The sequence below is a fragment of the Saimiri boliviensis genome, chromosome 10, assembly GCF_048565385.1.
Source record: "Saimiri boliviensis isolate mSaiBol1 chromosome 10, mSaiBol1.pri, whole genome shotgun sequence".
NCBI classification, from domain to species: Eukaryota; Metazoa; Chordata; class Mammalia; order Primates; family Cebidae; genus Saimiri; species Saimiri boliviensis.
The window spans coordinates 90,126,409-90,146,010 of NC_133458.1; the positions used below are offsets into that span (position 1 = coordinate 90,126,409).

At 45.4% G+C, this 19,602-nt stretch overlaps 1 protein-coding gene across 1 annotated transcript in view; it reads right to left on the reverse strand.

The window, feature by feature from the left end:
- IGF2BP3 (insulin like growth factor 2 mRNA binding protein 3) overlaps positions 1-12,797 on the reverse strand; it is a 174,230-nt gene extending 161,433 nt beyond the window's left edge. Inside the window, exons 1-2 of the mRNA XM_003935122.4 lie at positions 12,238-12,797; positions 10,787-10,847 (exon numbers count right to left, since the gene is read on the reverse strand). Of these exons, the coding sequence (XP_003935171.1) occupies positions 10,787-10,847; positions 12,238-12,412 (236 nt within the window). The 5' untranslated portion in view covers positions 12,413-12,797. The remainder of the gene's footprint in view (positions 1-10,786; positions 10,848-12,237) is intronic.
- Positions 12,798-19,602: the final 6,805 nt, after the last annotated feature.

Here is a 19,602-nt window from a genome sequence, read left to right on the forward strand (position 1 = left end):
ATTAATACTTTTGGTCACTATTGTGACCAAAGACAGGATTCATAATTTAGGAAGCATGCTACTTTACCAAGGACCAGATTTTTTAAAATGTAAAGATGAAGGAATTTAGGTCCTTCCAAAAGATTTCTTGTAGTTTGTTTTTCGTTTGTTTTTATTGAGATGGAGTTTTGCTCTTGTCACCCAGGTAGGCGTGATCTTTTTTTTGTTTTGTTTTGTTTTGTTTTTGTTTTTGTTTTGAGACGGAGTTTCGCTCGTTACCCAGGCTGGAGTGCAATGGAGCTATCTTGGCTCACCGCAACCTCCGCCTCCTGGGTTCAAGCAATTCTCCTGCCTCAGCCTCCTGGGTAGCTGGGATTACAGGCACATGCCACCATGCCCAGCTAATTTTTTGTATTTTTAGTAGAGATGGGGTTTCACCATGTTGACTAGGATGGTCTCGATCTCTCGACCTTGTGATCCACCCGCCTCGGCCTCCCAAAGTGCTGGGATTACAGGCGTGAGCCACTGCGCCCAGCCGGCATGATCTTGACTCACTACAATCTCCATTTCCCCGGTCCAGGCTATTCTCCTGCCTCAGCCTCCCAAGTAGCTGGGATTACAGGCTCCACTACACCCAGCTAATTTTTGCTTTTTTTTTTTTTTTTTTTTTTTTTTTTTTTAGCAGAGATAGGGTTTCACCATGTTGGCCAGGCTGGTCTCGAACTCCTTACTTCAGGTGATCCACCTGCCTCAGCCTCCCAAAGGGCTGGGATTACAGGCATGAGCCACTGCGCCCGGCAGATTTCTTCAATTTCTTTTAGGAAAACTTTTATGAACAAAATGGAAGGGTCACAGCACTCTGGGAGGCTAAGGTGGACAGATCACAACGTCGGGAGTTTAAAAAATTAGCCAGGCGCCGGGCGCGGTGGCTCAAGCCTGTAATCCCAGCACTTTGGGAGGCCGAGGCGGGTGGATCACGAGGTCGAGAGATAGAGACCATCCTGGTCAACATGGTGAAACCTCGTCTCTACTAAAAATACAAAACATTAGCTGGGCATGGTGGCGCGTGCCTATAGTCCCAGCTACTCAGGAGGCTGAGGCAGGAGAATTGCCTGAACCCAGGAGGCGGAGGTTGCGGTGAGCCGAGATTGCGCCATGGCACTCCAGCCTGGGTAACAAGAGCGAAACTCCGTCTGAAAAAAAAAAAAAAAATTAGCCAGGCATGGTGGTGTGTGCCTGTAAGTGCCTGTAATCTATAGCAGGCAGAGGTTGCAGTGAGCCAAGACCAGCCTGGCCAAAATGGTGAAACCCTGTCTCTACTAAAAATACGAGAACTAGCCAGGCATGGTGGTACACACTTGTAATCCCAGCTACTCAGGAGGCTGAAGCTGGAGAATCACTTGAACCTGGGAGGCAGAGGTTGCAGTGGGCCAAGATTGCATCATTACAATCCAGCCTAGGCAACAGAGACTCCGACTCAAAAAAGAAAAAAAAAAAAAGAAGACGAAGAACTGGACTCAGTCTATACTCTTTTGGAAACTAAGATAGGTTCAGACAATTTCCCAAATGTTATGTTAGCAAGAAAGCAGAATGAGTTTGTAAGAAAGTGAAGACCAGGCATAGTGGTTCATACCTGTAATCCCAGCACTTTGGGAGGCCGAAGTGGGAGGACTGCTTGAGCCAAGCAGTTCAAGACTAATCGGAGCAACACCGCAAAACCTCATCTCTACTGAAATTTTTTAAAAAATTAGCCAGGGATGGTGGTGTGTGCCTGTAGTCTATAGCTGTGATCACTGCACTCCAGCCTGGGCAACAGAGCAAGACCCTGTCTCAAAAAAAAAAAAGTGAACTCAACTCATCAGAAATGTTGAAAGGTACATGAGTAGATCAACTGGCCAGGCACAATGGCTTGCACCAGTAATCCAAGCACTGTTGGAGGCTGAGGTGGGCAGATTACCTGAAGTGAGGACTTTGAGACCAGCCTGGCCAACATGGTGAAACCCTGTCTCTACTAAAAATACAAAAATTAGCTGGACATGGTGGCAGGCACCTATAATCCCATCTACCAGGTAGGCTGAGGAAGCAGAATCACTTGAACCCAGGAGGCGAAGGTTGCAGGTGAGGCGAGATTGCCATTTCACTCCAACCTGGGTGACAAAAGTGAAACTCTGTCTTAAAAAAAAAGGCTGAGCATGGTGGCTTCACACCTGTAATCCCAGCACTTTGGGAGGCTGAAGCAGGTAGATCACCTGAGTTCGGGAGTTCAAGACCTGCCTGACCAACATGGAGAAATCCCATCTCTACTAAAAATACACAATTAGCCAGGTGTGGTGGGTGCATGCCCGTAATCCCAGCTATTCAGGAGGCTGAGACAGGAGAATCACTTGAATCTGGAGGCGGAGGTTGCAGTGAGCCAAGATCGTGCCTTTGCACTCTAGTCTGGATAACAAAAGCAAAACTGTCTACAAAAAGGAAAAAAAAATTTAGATCAATTGTCATTTGTCACAAACAAGCCTTGTCCACTGAGTCAGAGAATCTACTAAGGAGATTCTTCCATCTCTAACAGATACATAAGTACTCCTATTTCTAGAAACTAAGAAAATGTACAAACATTGAACAAATGAATTCTGGAACAAAGGTTGTATTCCAGGTTGCTCCAAAATTCGTAAATCTTTTTCCTATTTACAGCAGAGCCTGAAGGCTGAGATTTACCACCACCTCCACTCACTTATTCATCCATCTAAATCACTCTCAGTGGTATTCTACACAGCTGATTACACCCTCAGTCTCCACAGGTTTTCTTCATTTACCTCCCAGAAACAGTTTGCCCTGATGGCTTTCTTCTACTTTACTGTCCTTCCTCACCCTCCTTTGCTGGTCTCTCCTTCATCCTAGAGCCATAGGGTCAGTCCCTTGCTGACCTTGGCCAATTCCATGGTTTCAAATGCCATAAGTGAATGAAGCCTCTAAATGTCACTTCTATGTCCTATCTTCCCCTGAGCTCCAGATTGATAAATCTGCCTACTAACCTTCTTCACTTAAATTTCTCATAAGTATTAGAAACATCTTACCAAAAGCAAAGTTCTTGATTTCTACCCAAGAATCTGCTCCTCTCCCAATATTCTCCATTTTGGTAAATGGCACCATCTTACACGCAGTTGCTCTGGCTAAAAAATGTTGTCATTCTTCACTTTTCTCATACTCCTCAGCTAATCCATCAACAAATCCTGTTGGCTGTCCCTTATGGCTATATAGAGAACAGCCACTACTCATTACCTCCAAAGCTAATACTATCATCTCCGACCAGGATATTACAATGGTACTAAATGCAATTTTCAGGTATTTTCTGTATTTTGAAGCATTTTGAAACCACTACTCCACCCTTCCTTCAATTTGTGAAAGATGACATACAATGACAGCCACCATCAATTCCTCCCTCTTGGTACGTGTGCCACTCTACCATCTATAGATGGAGTCTATTTCCATATCACCCCAGAATCTGAGCTGGCTTGATGACTTCCCTTAATTAATAGAATGGGACAGAAGTAACAATGTGCCAATTCTGATCCCAGCCTTTAAGAAGACTAGCAGCTTCCACGTTCACTTAGGGTAAAATCAGTCAACTATCATGAAGAAACACTCCAGCTTCTTCTGAACAAATAAGGTACCATTTGAAGAAAGGTTATAAACAAGGACAGCCAGTTATACCAGCAAAGCTTCCCTGGTCCTTTTAGCCCAGTTTAGTAACAGACCCGAGTGACACATGTAAATCAGAAACAACCACCTAACAGACATACAATGATGAGAAAGAATAAGTTGTTTGAGTCACTAAGTTTTGGGGTGGTTTGCTACGCAGCAATAGATAACTGATATACAATGACCACAACAGAATCGGCTCCCTTAACAACTAATGATAATGCAATAAGATCAGACATTCTAAAGACTTAGGCCCCATCAGCTTATAGTTCTACTAGATTCCTCTAAGAATACTTCTAGGACAACTTTATTTCCTAATCAAGTTAAATGGTCTCAAGATAATTTTGTAAAATATCTATTGTTTATGTACTATGAATTTCCCTTCAGGGCAATAAAATTCACATAGTATGTTAATATATATGACTGTGTTTATTTACCAGTCCTGATTACTTGCCAAACAGCAATTTCAGACCATGATAAATTACACCCTTCATTTTAATAGAACACTCAAAACTATGCATGCTTGCACCAGCCTTCAAGCAAAATCCTGGCAGTCCAAGCCAATTTGTAACATCAGATTTATGGGGCAGAGATCTTAACTAAGAACGCCAGTCCTACCCTTTGGTCATTGCTACCACACTGCCACCTCCTGTCTTATGACTCTGGAAGCCTGAATCAGAGGCAACAGTCAATAAAGGAAACTCAGCTAAGAATAGCACAGCTAACCATCTTGTCTTTCCGCCTGTCCTTCCTCCCAGACCAAACCAACCGCCAGAGTTACTGAATGGATAACTCACACCTTCCAAAAATTAGTTATTGCTAGAAAAGTTGCTGTCCGCATGCTGCTAAAGACAATTATAATGGAGTCACTTCAAATATATGAAGGTAGTTCAACAGCTTCACTTTAATACAAAATCCCAATCCTATAACCACTCATTAACTGAAGTGGTGTGGCTCCTAAGAGTTTCATAGCATGGCAAAGATCATCTCCCTCTGGCTGACTGCATGAAAGAGGTACACAGGCAAAAACAGAAAAAAAATTTAAGTCAAACTTTTTACAGGAAAAACCCCAGATCTCTGTAATTCCAAAAGATATTTTTAAGCTTTAGCTGATAACCTATTTATTTTGAGCACAATGGCAAAACCTCAGAACAAAATACTGTATGCCCCTTGTAGTTTATCATAATGGCATTTGGCCTGAACAGAGAATGTAACTGATCACATAAATCAAAAGGAAAGCCAGATACAGAAGCCAAGATTCTCGATTTCCGCTGGCTCCAGGCACATGTCATGTTTCCATAACGTTGTCCTCAGGGTTATTGTGGACAGCCACACAGTAGAAGCTACTTATCAACATTCATCTAATTTTTTTAAACTCTTATTAAAGCCAAAGTTCGAAATCTTTCAAACTCTCTCCATTTGTTTTGAGAAAATAAGAAATTAGGAAAAAAATCGTTTCAGCTACAACCACTTAGGCAATCCCATTTACCTTAAACTGAGCACTCCAAAGATAACCCAGCGTATAACTCTTTAACCAGCCAAGAAAGTTTCCCAGCATCAGAACCTCAAGTCTCTGCATGTGTGAGAAACTTTCCCGAAGCACAAGATTCACCTGAAACACACACTGATGAGGAAGGAGTAGCACTGCTAGTCATACCTGTGTTTAAATGTTGTATTAAAAACAGCTTTTGTTGTCCTAAGACTTTGAAGTCCGAGGCAGCATTGAAGGGTCTTGTGCCCTGGCTAATGGGCATGTCGCTGGTCAAGACACTAGCCTATTCTCTCCTTAACACCTATTAAAATGCAACACTAGCTTTTAAATAGCCACTTAAACTAAAATACATTTAAAATGCAACACTAGCTTTTAAATAGCACTTAAATACATTTAAAACCCCCAATGACTTTTGCAAGTTCTATCCAATTTACATGTTAAACATCAGACTAATATGGATATAACTTCTTCACTTTTTTTCATTTTCCCCCAGTTTTAGTATATACACATAAAATTTGCCATCTTTTTTTTTTTTTTTTTTTTTTTTTTTGAGACAGAGTTTCACTCTTGTTACCCAGGCTAGAATGCAATGGCGCGATCTCGGCTCACAGCAACCTCCGCCTCCTGGGTTCAGGCAATTCTCCTGCCTCAGCCTCCTGAGTAGCTGGGATTACAGGCACGCGCCACCATGCCCAGCTAATTTTTTGTAGTTTTAGTAGAGACGGGGTTTCACCATGTTGACCAGAATGGTCTCGATCTCTTGACCTCGTGATCCACCTGCCTCGGCCTCCCAAAGTGCTGGGATTACAGGCGTGAGCCACCGCGCCCAGCCTTCTAAATCATTTTTAAGAGTACAATTCAGTGGTATTAAATACATTCATAGTGCTGGGCAACCATCACTATTTTCTTTTTTAAGGAAACAAAAAAGACATTTGAGCTTAGGCACCACAGTATGTTTTTAAAAATCCTACCCTAAATTAGCCGGGCATGGTGGTTTGTGCCTGTAGTTACAGCTACAAGGGGGGCTGAGGCAGGAGGATCACTTGAACCTGGGAGGCAGAGGTTGTAGTGAGCCTGAGATCATGCCACTGCTTTCAACCTGGATGACAAAGCAAGACTCCATCTCTTTAAAAAAAAAAAAAAAAAAAAAAAAAAAAAAAAAGCCAGGCGCGGTGGCTCAAGCCTGTAATCCTAGCACTTTGGGAGGCTGAGGCAGGTGGATCACGAGGTCAAGAGCTCGAGACCATCCTGGTCAACATGGTGAAACCCCGTCTCTACTCAAAATACAAAAAATTAGCTGGGCATGGTGGCGCGTGCCTGTAATCCCAGCTACTTAGGAGGCTGAGGCAGGAGAATTGCCTGAGCCCAGGAGGCGGAGGTTGCGGTGAGCCGAGATCGCGCCATTGCACTCCAGCCTGGGTAACGAGAGCGAAACTCCGTCTCAAAAAAAAAAAAAAAAGAAAAAAAAAAATCCTACCATAAAAGGAAGAAAAAAATTAAGTATCCTGCCCAGAAAAATATTAACTACAATGTGTCCTCTTTTTAATTCTTTAAATACATTTTTCACTACACATAATCCTAAACAATGCCAACAGCTAAATCATGAGGAAGTTCAGTAAAAATATTCTTAGGTTCTTCATCACATAGAAGGCAGCAACAACAACAAAAAGGTTAGGTTCTAAAAAACTGAACATACGAACAAGTATTTTCATAATTTTTAAAAGTCATAGAAATTGAACTAAAACCACCATCTTCTCAGTTTCCCCAGTGTCAGCAATTTTCCTCTTCCCTCTCCCATGCCCAACGGCCCACAACATAACAAAAAAGGATATCAGTGCTATTTACATAATCACATAGGGGCACAAACAAGGCCCCACAGATACCAGCAGCTCTTCCAACCAAACTCAGCTACAACATTTCCAAGTACTGACTATTTCCACACCCACCCTTAGCTCCAAAGTGGAGAAAAGAAAGTTGAGCTCTCACTTCGAAGTCAGAGTCTTCATGTTCTATATCTTTTGTATTTAGAATAGAAAGTGCAACGCTATCACAGATATCCAATGCAATCTTCTCTTTAATCCAGATGCAGGAGACCTCAATGTATGTAAAGTGACTGCTATATAATCTTCCCCAACTGAGGGGTATCTGAATGCAGAAAAGCCACATTCCTTCCACATTCCCTCGAGACCTCAGTAATTGGGAGCTAAACTTGGTCTGAACAAAATTCAACCTTATTCCTTCCTGAAAGAGTCCCCACCCAGCTCCGCTGGAAGTCAAAGCTAGGCCAGCCTGACAAGCATCCAATCACCTCCTGGGCCTGCTACCCTGTTTAGTCAGTGCAAGCCCATTCATCCATCTCAGTGTGCATTCTCCAGCACCAGGTTCCTGACATGCCTTGCATAGAAAGTATAAAGGTCACTGCCGCACAGGTGGGTGTGCCTGCCTCAGATGCCCACAGGATGATAGGATGGAATGTAATGACTGCTAAGCAGAAAGAACTGCACCCTAAAGTCCAGCAGGCTTTCTTGGCAAGGATTGGTTTGTGGCATTCAACTATTTTTTTTTTTTTTTTTTTTTTGAGACGGAGTTTCGCTTTTGTTACCCAGGCTGGAGTGCAATGGCGCCATCTCGGCTCACCGCAACCTCCGCCTCCTGGGTTCAGGCAATTCTCCTGCCTCAGCCTCCTGAGTAGCTGGGATTACAGGCACGTGCCACCATACCCAGCTAATTTTTTGTATTTTTAGTAGAGACGGGGTTTCTCCATGTTGACCAGGATGGTCTCGATCTCTCAACCTCGTGATCCACCCGCCTCGGCCTCCCAAAGTGCTGGGATTACAGGCTTGAGCTACCGCGCCCGGCCGTGGCATTCAACTATTAAGAGCAATCCCCATTAATCAATATCACCTCTTGACCTTCCCATAGGTGCAGGGCATGTAGTCACCCTGATGTCTTCTCTGCCTGCTTCCAGAGTCTATGAAAATGGTGGAACAGTCCGCGTAAGGGAAACTGCATCACAGCTCCACGGGTCAATTAAAATAATTATAATATAGATTTCCAGGGGCAAAGAAAAAAGGCTCCTTTCTTTGGTTTTCTTTTGTTTGTTTGTTTTTGGGTGGAGTTTCATTCTTGCTCAGGCTGGAGTGAAGTGGCACAATCCCCGCTCTCTGCAACCTCAGCCACCCGAGTTCAAGCAATTCTCCAGCCTCAGCGTCCCAAGTAGCTGGGATTACAGGCATGTGCCACCACATCCAGCTAATTTTTGTATTTTTAGTAGAGACAAGGTTTCACCATGTTGGCCAGGCTGGTCTTGAATTCCAGACCTCAGGTGATCCACCCACCTCGACGTCCCAAAGTGCTGGGATTATGGGCATGAGCCACTACACCCAGCCAAAGGCTGCTTTTAAGACATTTCAACACAGCAAGGGACATGATTGTTCTCTCAAATCAGTTAAAAAAAAAATCTTCAATGTTCTTATCCTTGTTTACTTTGGTAGTAAGACAGTACTGTATCATTTAAAATCCTGAACATTTTAATGCTAGTGAAAAATTAGCTTGAAAATTTAAGCTACATTGTTAATAAACTGAAGATACATTGACATATACTTGCTGTCACTGGTGACATCTTACCTTATGTGCTTTCCTAAAGAACTCCTGTTTATTATGGAGTAGCAAGTAACTAAGTATACATATGCTTTGGACTGAGCAAAAGCCTTTAAGAATAAAACAGCCAGTTGTTACCAGGTGATGTTTTTAAATTAATCGCCTACACCTGGGGAGAAATTCCCATCAGTTAGCAAAGGAAAAGCAGCAGGGTAAGGCACAGTAATCTGTACTTACATGTAGCTTAACGAATTGTAAAAATCCAAAACATTTAATTTTTAAATTCAGAAACTCTGTTAAAATGCCAGTCCTTAAGGCACAACCATTTGCTTTATTTATTCAACATTTTAGCAAAATTAAGACATACTGGCCAAACATAATAACCATTAGAATTTGCAAAATACACTTTTTTTTTCCTAGTTCACCAATTAAAGGCTATGCCTTTAAGTTTCTTTTTAGGGAGACATGACTTCTCCCTCAATTTTTGTTAAACTAAGCTCAATTTATTTGGAAATAACGTGACCCCTACCAAAATTCCCAACTAGAACTAAATCTGGTCACTAGAATCCCTTTCAATTATCCTAATGAAATTTAAGCAAGAGAACAAGAATCCAAAGCAACTCATCCTTAAAAACAAGATTGGCTAAAATGCTTTACCTGGAAGAGAGCTGAAATCTACACAGGCATGTGGGTGATATTTTGTGTAGCACAGCACCAGAGATATGCACAGCAAACCCCTCCTGCTCTGTACCACACACACTCTCACCAATACCTAACCAGATACACGCAGCTGCTCTGGTTTAAATTAACTTTCAGCTTATTGTTTGGTTTAGGTTGGGAGTGAGGGGGAGGGGGAGGCAGAAACCCTAACCCCACCTTGCAAAACCCAGAAAGGCTTAGAGGCCCACTCAGGTTCCACTGGGAGGGAGCAGTGCCTTTCCAATTGGAGTCAGAGCCGGAACCTATGGTGTGAGTTGGCTGAAGGTTTAAAAAAAATAGAGCTGGAATCTGGCCTGCTCTAGCGAAAGGAAAGGAGAGTCTCCACTGCTCCATAAGGCTTAATAAGAAAAACAAAAAACGAGAGAGCCATGTCTCCAAAGTGCTTCAGAGGCTAAAACAGTCTGCAAACATTCTGTAAAGTGACATACTACACACATGATCTCGGAGACAAAAAAATCTCCCTTCTTAAAGCACAAATCGAGGGTCTCCCCTTTCGGCTGTGGAGCCCCTCCTTCCTCTGTCTCTGTACGGGGAAGCTTCTTCCTTCGGCCTTCCCAGTTCTTTCTTGCCTATTAAACTCTCCGCTCCTTAAAACCAAAAACCAAAATAAAACAAAACAAAAGCACAAATCTTCCTGGCTTCACTATCTCTTGGTGGTGGTAAGCAAAAATGTACCCAAGGGGAGGAGGGTGGAAAGCGAGAGACAAAGGCGCAGATTGTTGGAACCTGTAGAACTTTGGAGTAACTCAAAGGCACTTCTGCGTTCGAGAGGCCCCGGCGTTCATGCACGCGTTCCGATACCCCTGCCGAGCTCACAGGGCAAAGGCACATTCCTCTCCAGTCGGCCGCGCCCACCGCCTCCCAACCCCGGACAGAGAAGGCAAGGCGCGCCCCCCGCGTGTCCGCAGCTGTTTTCGCCTCTCTGCTCCTGGAGTGGTGGGGGATCACCCACTGCCTCCCAAACCCTGCAGACACCCAGCCTCAAGCTGCCTGTTGGGACCCATTTCCCGTTGGAGCAATCTGACCCGCTCTGACAGAGGACATTCAGCTGTGAGCTTCCGAGACATTTTATAACCAGTAGCCATAATCCTGCGGCAGAGGCCACAAACAAGTTTTCAATTCCTAACAAGCATCATCAACACACACACACCCGCCAAAAACTTAAAAGCAAGGGAAAAGATCAGAACACCATGCCACACCGCAACCGAGTAAGCAGTACAGGACAAGAAGTTCTCAGCTGAGTCTCTCCACCCATTAACGGAGCGAGAACAAAATCGGGGGAAACAAGCAGCAGCTCACCTTTGCCTTTTTGGGACCGAGTGCTCAACTTCTATGGGTTTCCCGTGCAGTTCTATTTTACCTGCGGACACACAAGAAGTGAGAGACGGTCGGCCGGGTTCAGCGGCTCTCCCTGCCCGAAAGACCCGCACAGCCTAAGCGGCGACACAAATGGCCTCCTGAGGTCCCCGAAGAGCCCCCCGAGGCCCGGACGCCGCTCCAGGCGGAGGGAGAAGCCGATCCCCGAGGGCGGTGTGGGTTTTTAACTCGCAGATGATTGGGGAGAAGGGTCCGTTGGCAGGCCCACTACTTGGGTATCAGTCCAATCCCCAAGCTTCCCCGACCCGCACCTGGGGGGCCACCACCAAGCCCACAAGGCCCGCAGATGGGATGCGGCCCATCCTCTCACCGCCCTGGGCACTCTCCTCGGGGCAGGGGGCTCCCCTGGCTTTCTTCAGAGCAGGGCCCCCTGGCCCTGCCCTCTACTTCAGCCCAGGCCTGCCGGGACACTCGGCAGTGGGCTTGGGGAGGACAGGGAGTGGCGGGAAAGGGTCGGGGACGGCAGGAGAGACCGAGAACCGGAGAACTGGCAGAGGCGCAGCTCGGCACAGGCTGAACCAGGCGCGAAGGACGGCGAGGGGCCCGCACCGCGCCTGAGTTGATTAAAAGGGGAGCCGAAAAGCACTGGGCTCCCAAGTGGACCCCAACGCAGCATTCCCTCTGGGCGTCCTGCCCCGCCCGGCACCGTCCCTCGCCCTGGCGGAGCCATACCCGGAGGCCGCAGCCCCGCGCCAGGGCCCGGAGAGCGGCGGGCTGCCCGGTGCGTGGCGGCAACTCCCTCCTAGGCGACCAGCCGCCCCCGCCCACCTGCCCCTCTCACTCGTCCGACCGGGGGAGGTGGATCAGGGAAACCTGGCGCACTCGCTCTCCTCCCGCAGGGTGGGAAGGAAGCGCGGGGCCGCCTGTACAAGGCACCAGCCCCGCGGTCTCACTCGGCAGCAGGGTCGAGGCCACTTTCCGTTCTCCACGGCCGGGGTTTGGGGGCGCAGCACAGGCAGCGCCGTAAATAACGACCGAGGAAAGCCAGAAGGAACGAGACACAGGCGGGCATTCTAGCTCGGCCCCCGAGGCCCAGCCTGCCTGGGCCTGGAGCACGCGCCTGGGCCCGGGCGGGGCGCCGGGGGAGCGCGCCTCCCCCCGCCCTGCGCCCCCGTTAGCCAGCGCAGGGGCTTTCTTGACAGCGCGTCCGCCCTCACCCAGCAAACCCGGGCCGGAGGAGCAGAGCTGCGGGCCGGAGTGGGAGCTGTAGCTGAGGAGAGCCCCGGCCCCCACGCGCGTGGGTGTGGGCGCTCGGGCCTCAACCCCGGCCCCTCCGAGAGCCGGGCCTGGGGCCTGCGGAGCCACCCCGGTGGGTCCCGGCGAGCGGTGCAGGGCTGGGGCGGGATCCCGGGTGGGGCCAGGCCCGGGCCCACCTGAAAGCGCCTCGATGGCCTTGAGGGCCCAGCTCTCGTCTGGGCAGTCCACGAACGCGTAGCCCGTCTTCACCAGGAAGGGTCCCGACACCGGGATCTTGGCGTCCTTGAAGATACTTTCTAGGTCCGAGGGGGCGGCGTTCTCGCTGAGGTTTCCGATATACAGTTTGTTCATTGTGAAGAGTGGCTGTTTAAAAAAAATTAACGAAAAAACCGAAAAATTAAAACCACCCACGGTGATGGATGGATCCAGCTGGTTTTGTTCCCCTCGTCTTCTCGCCTTTAAAATATACAAACACAGTAAGAACGAAGTACAAGAACGAGGAGCGAAAAATCAGATCCGAGGCTTCTTGTTTGTCCTTATCTAGATATGTTTTAAAAGAGAAAGAAAAGAAAAAGCCTAGCTACAACCGAAACGCATCAACCAGTCTTCCGAAGTCTGAGAAGGAGGCGGGATTAGCAAGAGAAAGGAGGAGGAGGAGGAGGGGAAAAAACTACTTTTTGTCTCTTCCTCCCCAACCCCTTTGGCTTCGGCCAGCGGACTGTGAAAATATCACACTACGTGAGGCAGGCACCGCCTCCCCATAAAAAAACCCAGAAGGGTGACTGGCAGGAGGGAGGGGAGAGGAGGAGGAGGAGGGAGGAAGGCGCAGGAGGCGGAAAAAATCCGCTCCGAGTGTCCGGCTTTTTGAATGAGCCACGTGTTCAAACTACAAATCAACGTCTCACGTGAGGAATCCCAGCGCCTCAATTAGAGTGGGTTTCGGAGGAAAAAAAAAGCAAGCGAGAGGAAGAGGGGGAGGGGAAACGAGATTGGGAGAGGGACCCAGAGAAGAGGGAAGAGAAAAAGGGAAAATGCTAAAGGAACCGCAGCGGGCACCGACGGGAGCGAGGCGCGGGGCGCTGACGGTCACAACTCGAGTTCAGAAAGGGTTATCTGGTCTGGGCGGATCCTGGGAGGGAGGGCTGGAATATTGGTGTTTTTTTTTGTTGTTTTTTGTTTTTTTTTTTTTAATAAGGAAATGGGTAGAGGTACTAACCAGGCAATTCCTCAGGTCTAGTTACCGTAGTTTTAATCATTCGATTTTTCAAAATAGGTAATTAACAACAAAACCAGAGTCACAATCCCGAACTCGCCTGGTGGCTTTAATGACATCAGAAGTGTAACCCCAGCAAAGCCGCAGGCACGTTTCTACGGCTGGCAGGGACGGAAACGCTGTGAGGAGGGGTAGGGGAGTGAGTGCGGGGGAAAGAGAGTGGGGGCAGGATAGGAGGGCGACGCGCCCCACCCTGTGCGCTCTTCTCGGTCCCCCGGCACCGCGCGAATCGGGGGCGGCCCGGGCCCGGGGCGGTGGGGGATGGGAGCCCGCAGCGTCCTGGGCGGGTGTCTGGGCGACACCTCCTCCGCCTCCGCCTGCGCTCGCGGTGGCTCTCGGCTTCGCGTTTGCCATTGGTTGCGAGATTCAGAAAAAGCTCCAGGATAAATGAGGCCGGGGGCGGGCTTGGCCGCTGGTGGGGGAGGGGAGTGCCGGGGCGGAGGTTTCTGGCTAGGGGCTGGGGTCGTCGGCAGCCTGGGCCGCTGGAGGAGAGAAGTCAAAGTGGAAAAAGTCGGTACTTAAAGGGAAACCTTCTCTTCCTGTAGTTTTTTAAAGGGGAGGAGTGGAGTAGGCTGGTACTTTAAGTAATTTTAGTTGGAGAACTTGAGACTTAAACTGGAAGACCGCCCTGCGTTACCTCTAGGTTGTATTCGCATTTGAAAAATTGTTCGAGTCTCTTTCTGCCTCTTTTCTGTTGCATTTGACCATGAGAGCCATTCATAATTTTCTCTATATGTAAGGAGTACAATGGTGGCTGTTGGGGGAGGATCTCGGCCCGGTGGAGCCTTTGTGGGCCAACAAAATGTGAACTGGAGACGAGCTATACCGAAACGAAGGCAGTGCTGGGGTTCTTGTGGAAATCTCCTAGTGGTGTTTAATATATTGTGTACTCCAGTCAAAAGTCTTCATTTGCACTAGATACTTGTGTGTTTTTAACAGGTATTCTATGGAAGATATAAAATTCTGATTTTTTAAGTGAAAGAAATTCTATATGACGGGAATATAGGCAAGAATCTTTAATTACTTGGTTCTCTTACTGGTAGAAAAAAGGCATCCTGAATAGAGGAAATACTGTAATTTACACTAGAAACATCCTCCGTAATGAATTGATATAAGCTCGCTTCTCTGTCAAAACCGTTCTTAGCATTTTTAAATGTGTATTTTTCACGTAAAAGATGAATGGGAGATTATTTAAACATGGAAATTATTGCATGATATAAAGAGTATTTACATTTTGACTTTTAAAGGGAACTTACTTTGTAATTTTGTGAAAGGAACCGGAAGGTGTCAGATCATCCATTTTAAATGCAACTGTTTTTTCTTACAGGTTTTTCTTTCCTGCTAAGCGAATCCAACATTTTAAATGTAAACACATTTTCACAATAATTTCATTCACGTTTAATTTAATGAAATGTTACTTTATAAAATAGGGGACAGATTTTTTTTTTCTGACAGTATTTGTAACTGTATTAAGAGCTCAGCCTTGAAAGAATGTTTTGGTAAAATTTCTTTTTAAGTTTATGATTACGTTTAACTTTAAAAGAGCTATCTTTTTCATTTTTTAAAAGAGAATTTTAGTTCTAAAAAAGAAAAGCTGTGTATTCTTTTGCCTTCTGTGGTATGCAAAATGTAAATATCAAAAACTACGGATTTATTTTAAATGCACCTGTTGTAGATCAAAAGCCATTTGAAGAAGTGTTCTTCATTCATTTAGTAATATTTGCACTTCTCAAAACCACTGTAAATTTTACAACCTGTTGATCATTTAACACTTTTAGTAGTTTTTCATAAGAACAAATTTTGAGTGTTCGGCTCGCTTCCAAAGTCAGTTGAACCATGGCTTCTGGGTTGACTGTATTTGCTGTTATTAAAACTGAGACCTAAGGAAATATCTACTTCTAAAGCATGGAATAAATTGTTTATTTTCTATCAATACTATTCTATGCTTATCTGGCACTATCAAACAAATCTAACAGCTGGAATGTAAAACAAGTGTGTGTTTTGATGAAATATGTTACTGGGACTCCTGTGACCCTAATCTGTGTATTATTTTAACAAACTGGATAGTCCATCTAGGACCTTAAAAACATAAGTGAGTAATACAAGCTCAGACATCAAAAGAGGGAGGAGGATACAGCCCCCTCCATTTCCAGTCTTCCAAGCATTTAAAGGCTCAGTCAGAAGATCTTGGGTAGTTGTGTTGCACTAGCACTTCAAGTACAAAGATACCTTTCAGGAATTTTCAAGAATTAATATAAAATCAATTTAACTTCCAGTTTTTTTTAATGAATCTCACACAAATTAACTGGTTATAGGCTACTTCAGCTTCTTCCTGAAGCAATCGTTGCTCCTAATTAATGTGAACTCCACGAAGAAAGAACTACCACCATTGTATGTGCTCTGGGATGCGGCTGAATCTTTCCAATTGCATGCAGTCTGTTTACTCTTTGGACAGCTGCATCTCCTCCTTATCTGCTGAACTGAGGACTGTAAAAATGTTTCTTGTGGGTCAGTGTAACATTAAAGGAAAAAAACTATGTTTAGAAGGCCAGTTACCTTTGCTGTACCCACACGTCAGAGGCAAAGGCTGAGCGGGCAGATGGGGGGAAGGGGCGTTCCTGCTGCCACCCCTCCTCACACCCGGCTTGGGACCAGCCTGGAGTCTCAAGCCGAAACCCCTCACGCAAGTGGGCACACAATGCCCCGCGCGTCGCCTGGGCCTCTTCGGAGGTGCTTTAACACGCTCTTGCGCTTTTGAGCGGCCCTCCTGGACTCTGATCTGTTTAAACCGGAGGCGTAGTAAGTGGTAACCTGGATCTGCCCTCTCTCTGGAAGCTACCTGCCTATATTTTATTGTTTAAAATAAGGAAAAAATGGTGCCCCGGGAGAGGAGAAGATGGGGTTGTTTCCTTTTTCCTCTAGCTCTGCCCAGAGAAAGAGGGCGGGATCCTCACAGCTCCCACTGGGGAGGGTCTTTCGTCCGCCACCGGCTCGCCTCGGAGAGCCTGGACCACTGGCCCGCCCTTCTCTGGGGCCCTGCCGCGGGACCGCGGGCTCCTGCCTCCTCCTGGGGCTACGTCCGCCTGCGCGGAGCCATGAGGTTGGGGCCCTCGCCGCGCGACCCCACCTGAGTCCGCCCGCGAGGCGGAGACGCACCGGGCAGCGTGGCTTTGGCGACCCTCCCGCACCTCCGGCCTCAGCTGCGTATGTGCGCGCGGGGTTCCTTGGGGCTCGGGGATGCTCGGTACCCATAGAGAAGGAGAATCCCTCGCCGAACCCTGCGGGTCTGCCCCAGGCGGGCCGCGAGACTGGCGCGCAAAAGCGGCTGCGAGGCGGGGCTCCCGCGCTCCCCGTGGCCGGCTTGCCGAGTCCAAGTTGAGCAAGCGGCGTCGAGAGAGACACCGCCCCTGCTGCGGGCGGGGGCTTCTCCTCGCTCCCGATTGGCGGAGCGGACGAGCCTATCGCCGTCGGCCGCCTCCGCCGGAGCGGTTTGCTGGTTTCCATTCATTGGCCCCGGAGCCGCCCCTGGATTTCCATCTTTTGTGGCGCGAAAATAACCCTTTGCTCCCTCGCTGGTTTTGTTGAGGTTGAGGGGTGGTACTGCGTTACCCTCCGCTCGCTCTCGTTTTTCCTGCCCTTTAACTGCTCGCCCCCAGCCCCAACCCCCCAGGAGGGAAGAGGGAGGTAACGCTGAGGAAGGGTGGAAAGCAGTTCTGCGTCCGCGGGTGAAGCCCGCCCCTTGAGCTGACCGCATGGTGCCCGCACGGTCCCGTCCCTTCCCCCAACGTCCAGGGCCCGGAGGTTCTGGATTTGCGCCATGCTCAGCAGCTGGAGTCACATCTTCGTTTTCCTGCCCATTTCCAACATCTTAGAATTTATACATCTTTATTTAAAACAACTACAACCAAATACATTCTCAGGTACCTGAACTTTGCTGGGCTTCTAGAGAAATCGACTAGCTCTGTCCCCTCCCTTCGTAACCCCCTTTGTGGTCCACAGGGTTGTTTTAAGCAAAATCAAACAACTCCTCCAAAAAAAAAGCAAACGAAAAATTCCGGGTAAAATCAACTGTGCCGAGACCACGTTTTCGTTGAAGCTGCCCTAAGACCATTGAAGCTGAGACCGACCTTCAAGGATTAACGATTTCTGTAGCTGAAATGTTCTAATTTTACTGACGTTTGGTGGAGACGGTGAGAAAAAATAAATATAAATTTGACTTGGAAAAGCACAAAACAAACGAAATAATCATATTTAATTTGATTAACTGAAAAGGTAAACAGCCACAGTGGTATATTCTAAGTACTGGTCTCTTTGGAGAGTTTGTAAGTATATAAATAAATTGCTGTTTGTCTTATCAAAAATACAGATCAGAACTCTGGCCATGACAAAAAAAAGAAGGAAGTATAAATTTGTTTGGTATATCTAATTTCATAACAGACTTTACCAAGCTTTCATTATCTGGGAAAAAGAGTATCAGGAATAGAAATTAATTTGTTTGCAGATTAATTGTTCATTTTTTGTGTTCACAAAATACTCGATTTGGTTAAAAACGGAAAATGATCATTCTTCAGTAAATATTTAAAACTTTGGGAGAATTGGTTTACATCAGGGAGTTCAAAGATTTTCTCTGTATTGTTTATTCTTAGTTATTGTGATGTTACATCTTGCATGCTTTTGAAAAATTAAGTTCTGTGTTAATCTCTAAAAACTAAAGTAACATAAATTTCTATGTACCAAAATTTTAAAACAGATTTTAAAAACTGAATTGGTTAGTAAAGAAAAACTGCTTTAAAATAGAAGTAATCATTAAACATTTTATTTACATTTGTCTTATTCAACTACATTTCACTAATGTGGTTGATGGTATTTTCGAACTTGTAGTGTAAAATTATTCATCAGAAACATTAGAATAACATAGAAATCGTTTGAGTTGAAAAAATTAAAACAGACTAAATTTGTAGTATGCTAAAGATTATAGTTAATAATTTAGATAATTCTTTGTCACCTGAGAAATTTAAACTGAAGATTTTATTGTGAAATGATTCTAGGTTGGGATTTATATATTCAATTATTTTTTATATTTTAGAAATGAAACAGTAGAAAACTATTGAGGAATTTATTAGAGAAAATTGTAATTGTGGGGGAAAAAAGTCAAAATTAATCTAGACAAGCCAAAACTCTAAAACCTGGGATTTTTAAAAAATGATTTCTCAAAATCAAAATTTATTAAAAATCAGTATTTTTTAAAAACAAAACAGAAATTTATTTTATTTTTTTATTTCCACTACTAAGTCAAGAATTGGAATTTTTATCTGATAAACTTTATGCATAGTTCTTAAAGTAGTAGATAAGCATGAGTCCTTTTATTGGAATTACATCCTGTATCAATACTACTTCACTTAGGTGAAAACTTTAAAATACTCATTCTTCTGGATGGGAGTGGGGAGTATGAGACCTTCAATGAAGACTCTTTGGTGATTAGTGTGTACATAAGTATTTGCAGACCAGCCACAGAAAACAGAGGGTAGGCATTTGTTTATAGGGGGAGGGGTCTGGGGAAACTGGAAAGATGTGGGTATTTAATCTTATTTCTTGGTTACATCTCCTTTATCCTGCAGGTTTCCTTACTCAGGGTGGAAGGAATTGGGCAGAAAGAGAATGTATTAACTAATAGTGTAAAATGGGAAAATAATCCATGCATGAAATCCACTGGAAAGAACAATAAGAACCTACTCTCCCCACTAAAATAATCTGAAAACAAAGCACATGCTGAGGTTATAACTACTTTTCAGCACTCTCTAACACCTGCATTTAAAAGACACATGCTAGGTTACTGTGTTCATATTTGGACCCTTTGTTTTCTTGATCATTTCTGTTCCAGAAACTCATTCCAAAAATCTCAGGAATTAAAGTTCCTTTAATAAAACAACAGATCTCATGACATATGTATATACAAATTAACTCTTTCTAGGCAATCTTTAAGGTAAATTGATGAATGCCTCATGCTATCTATAAATGTAAATTTAATTTTTAGATGTACTAAGGCAGAATAAATTTTACAATTTCTTGCTTGCAAGATGATGGTGGATCATTACCATTTCCATTTGGACTAGTTAAAATTCATTCCTTCTTGATTTTAGTTCACATTTTGGTCCTAAACTGCTCTCTAGCATGGTGATCCCAGCTTTAAAGTAGTAAACAGCAGGCTAAGTGAGGGGTTTTGTTTTTTGTTTCTATTTCCAAACATCTCAGCTGAAGTTTATAAAGA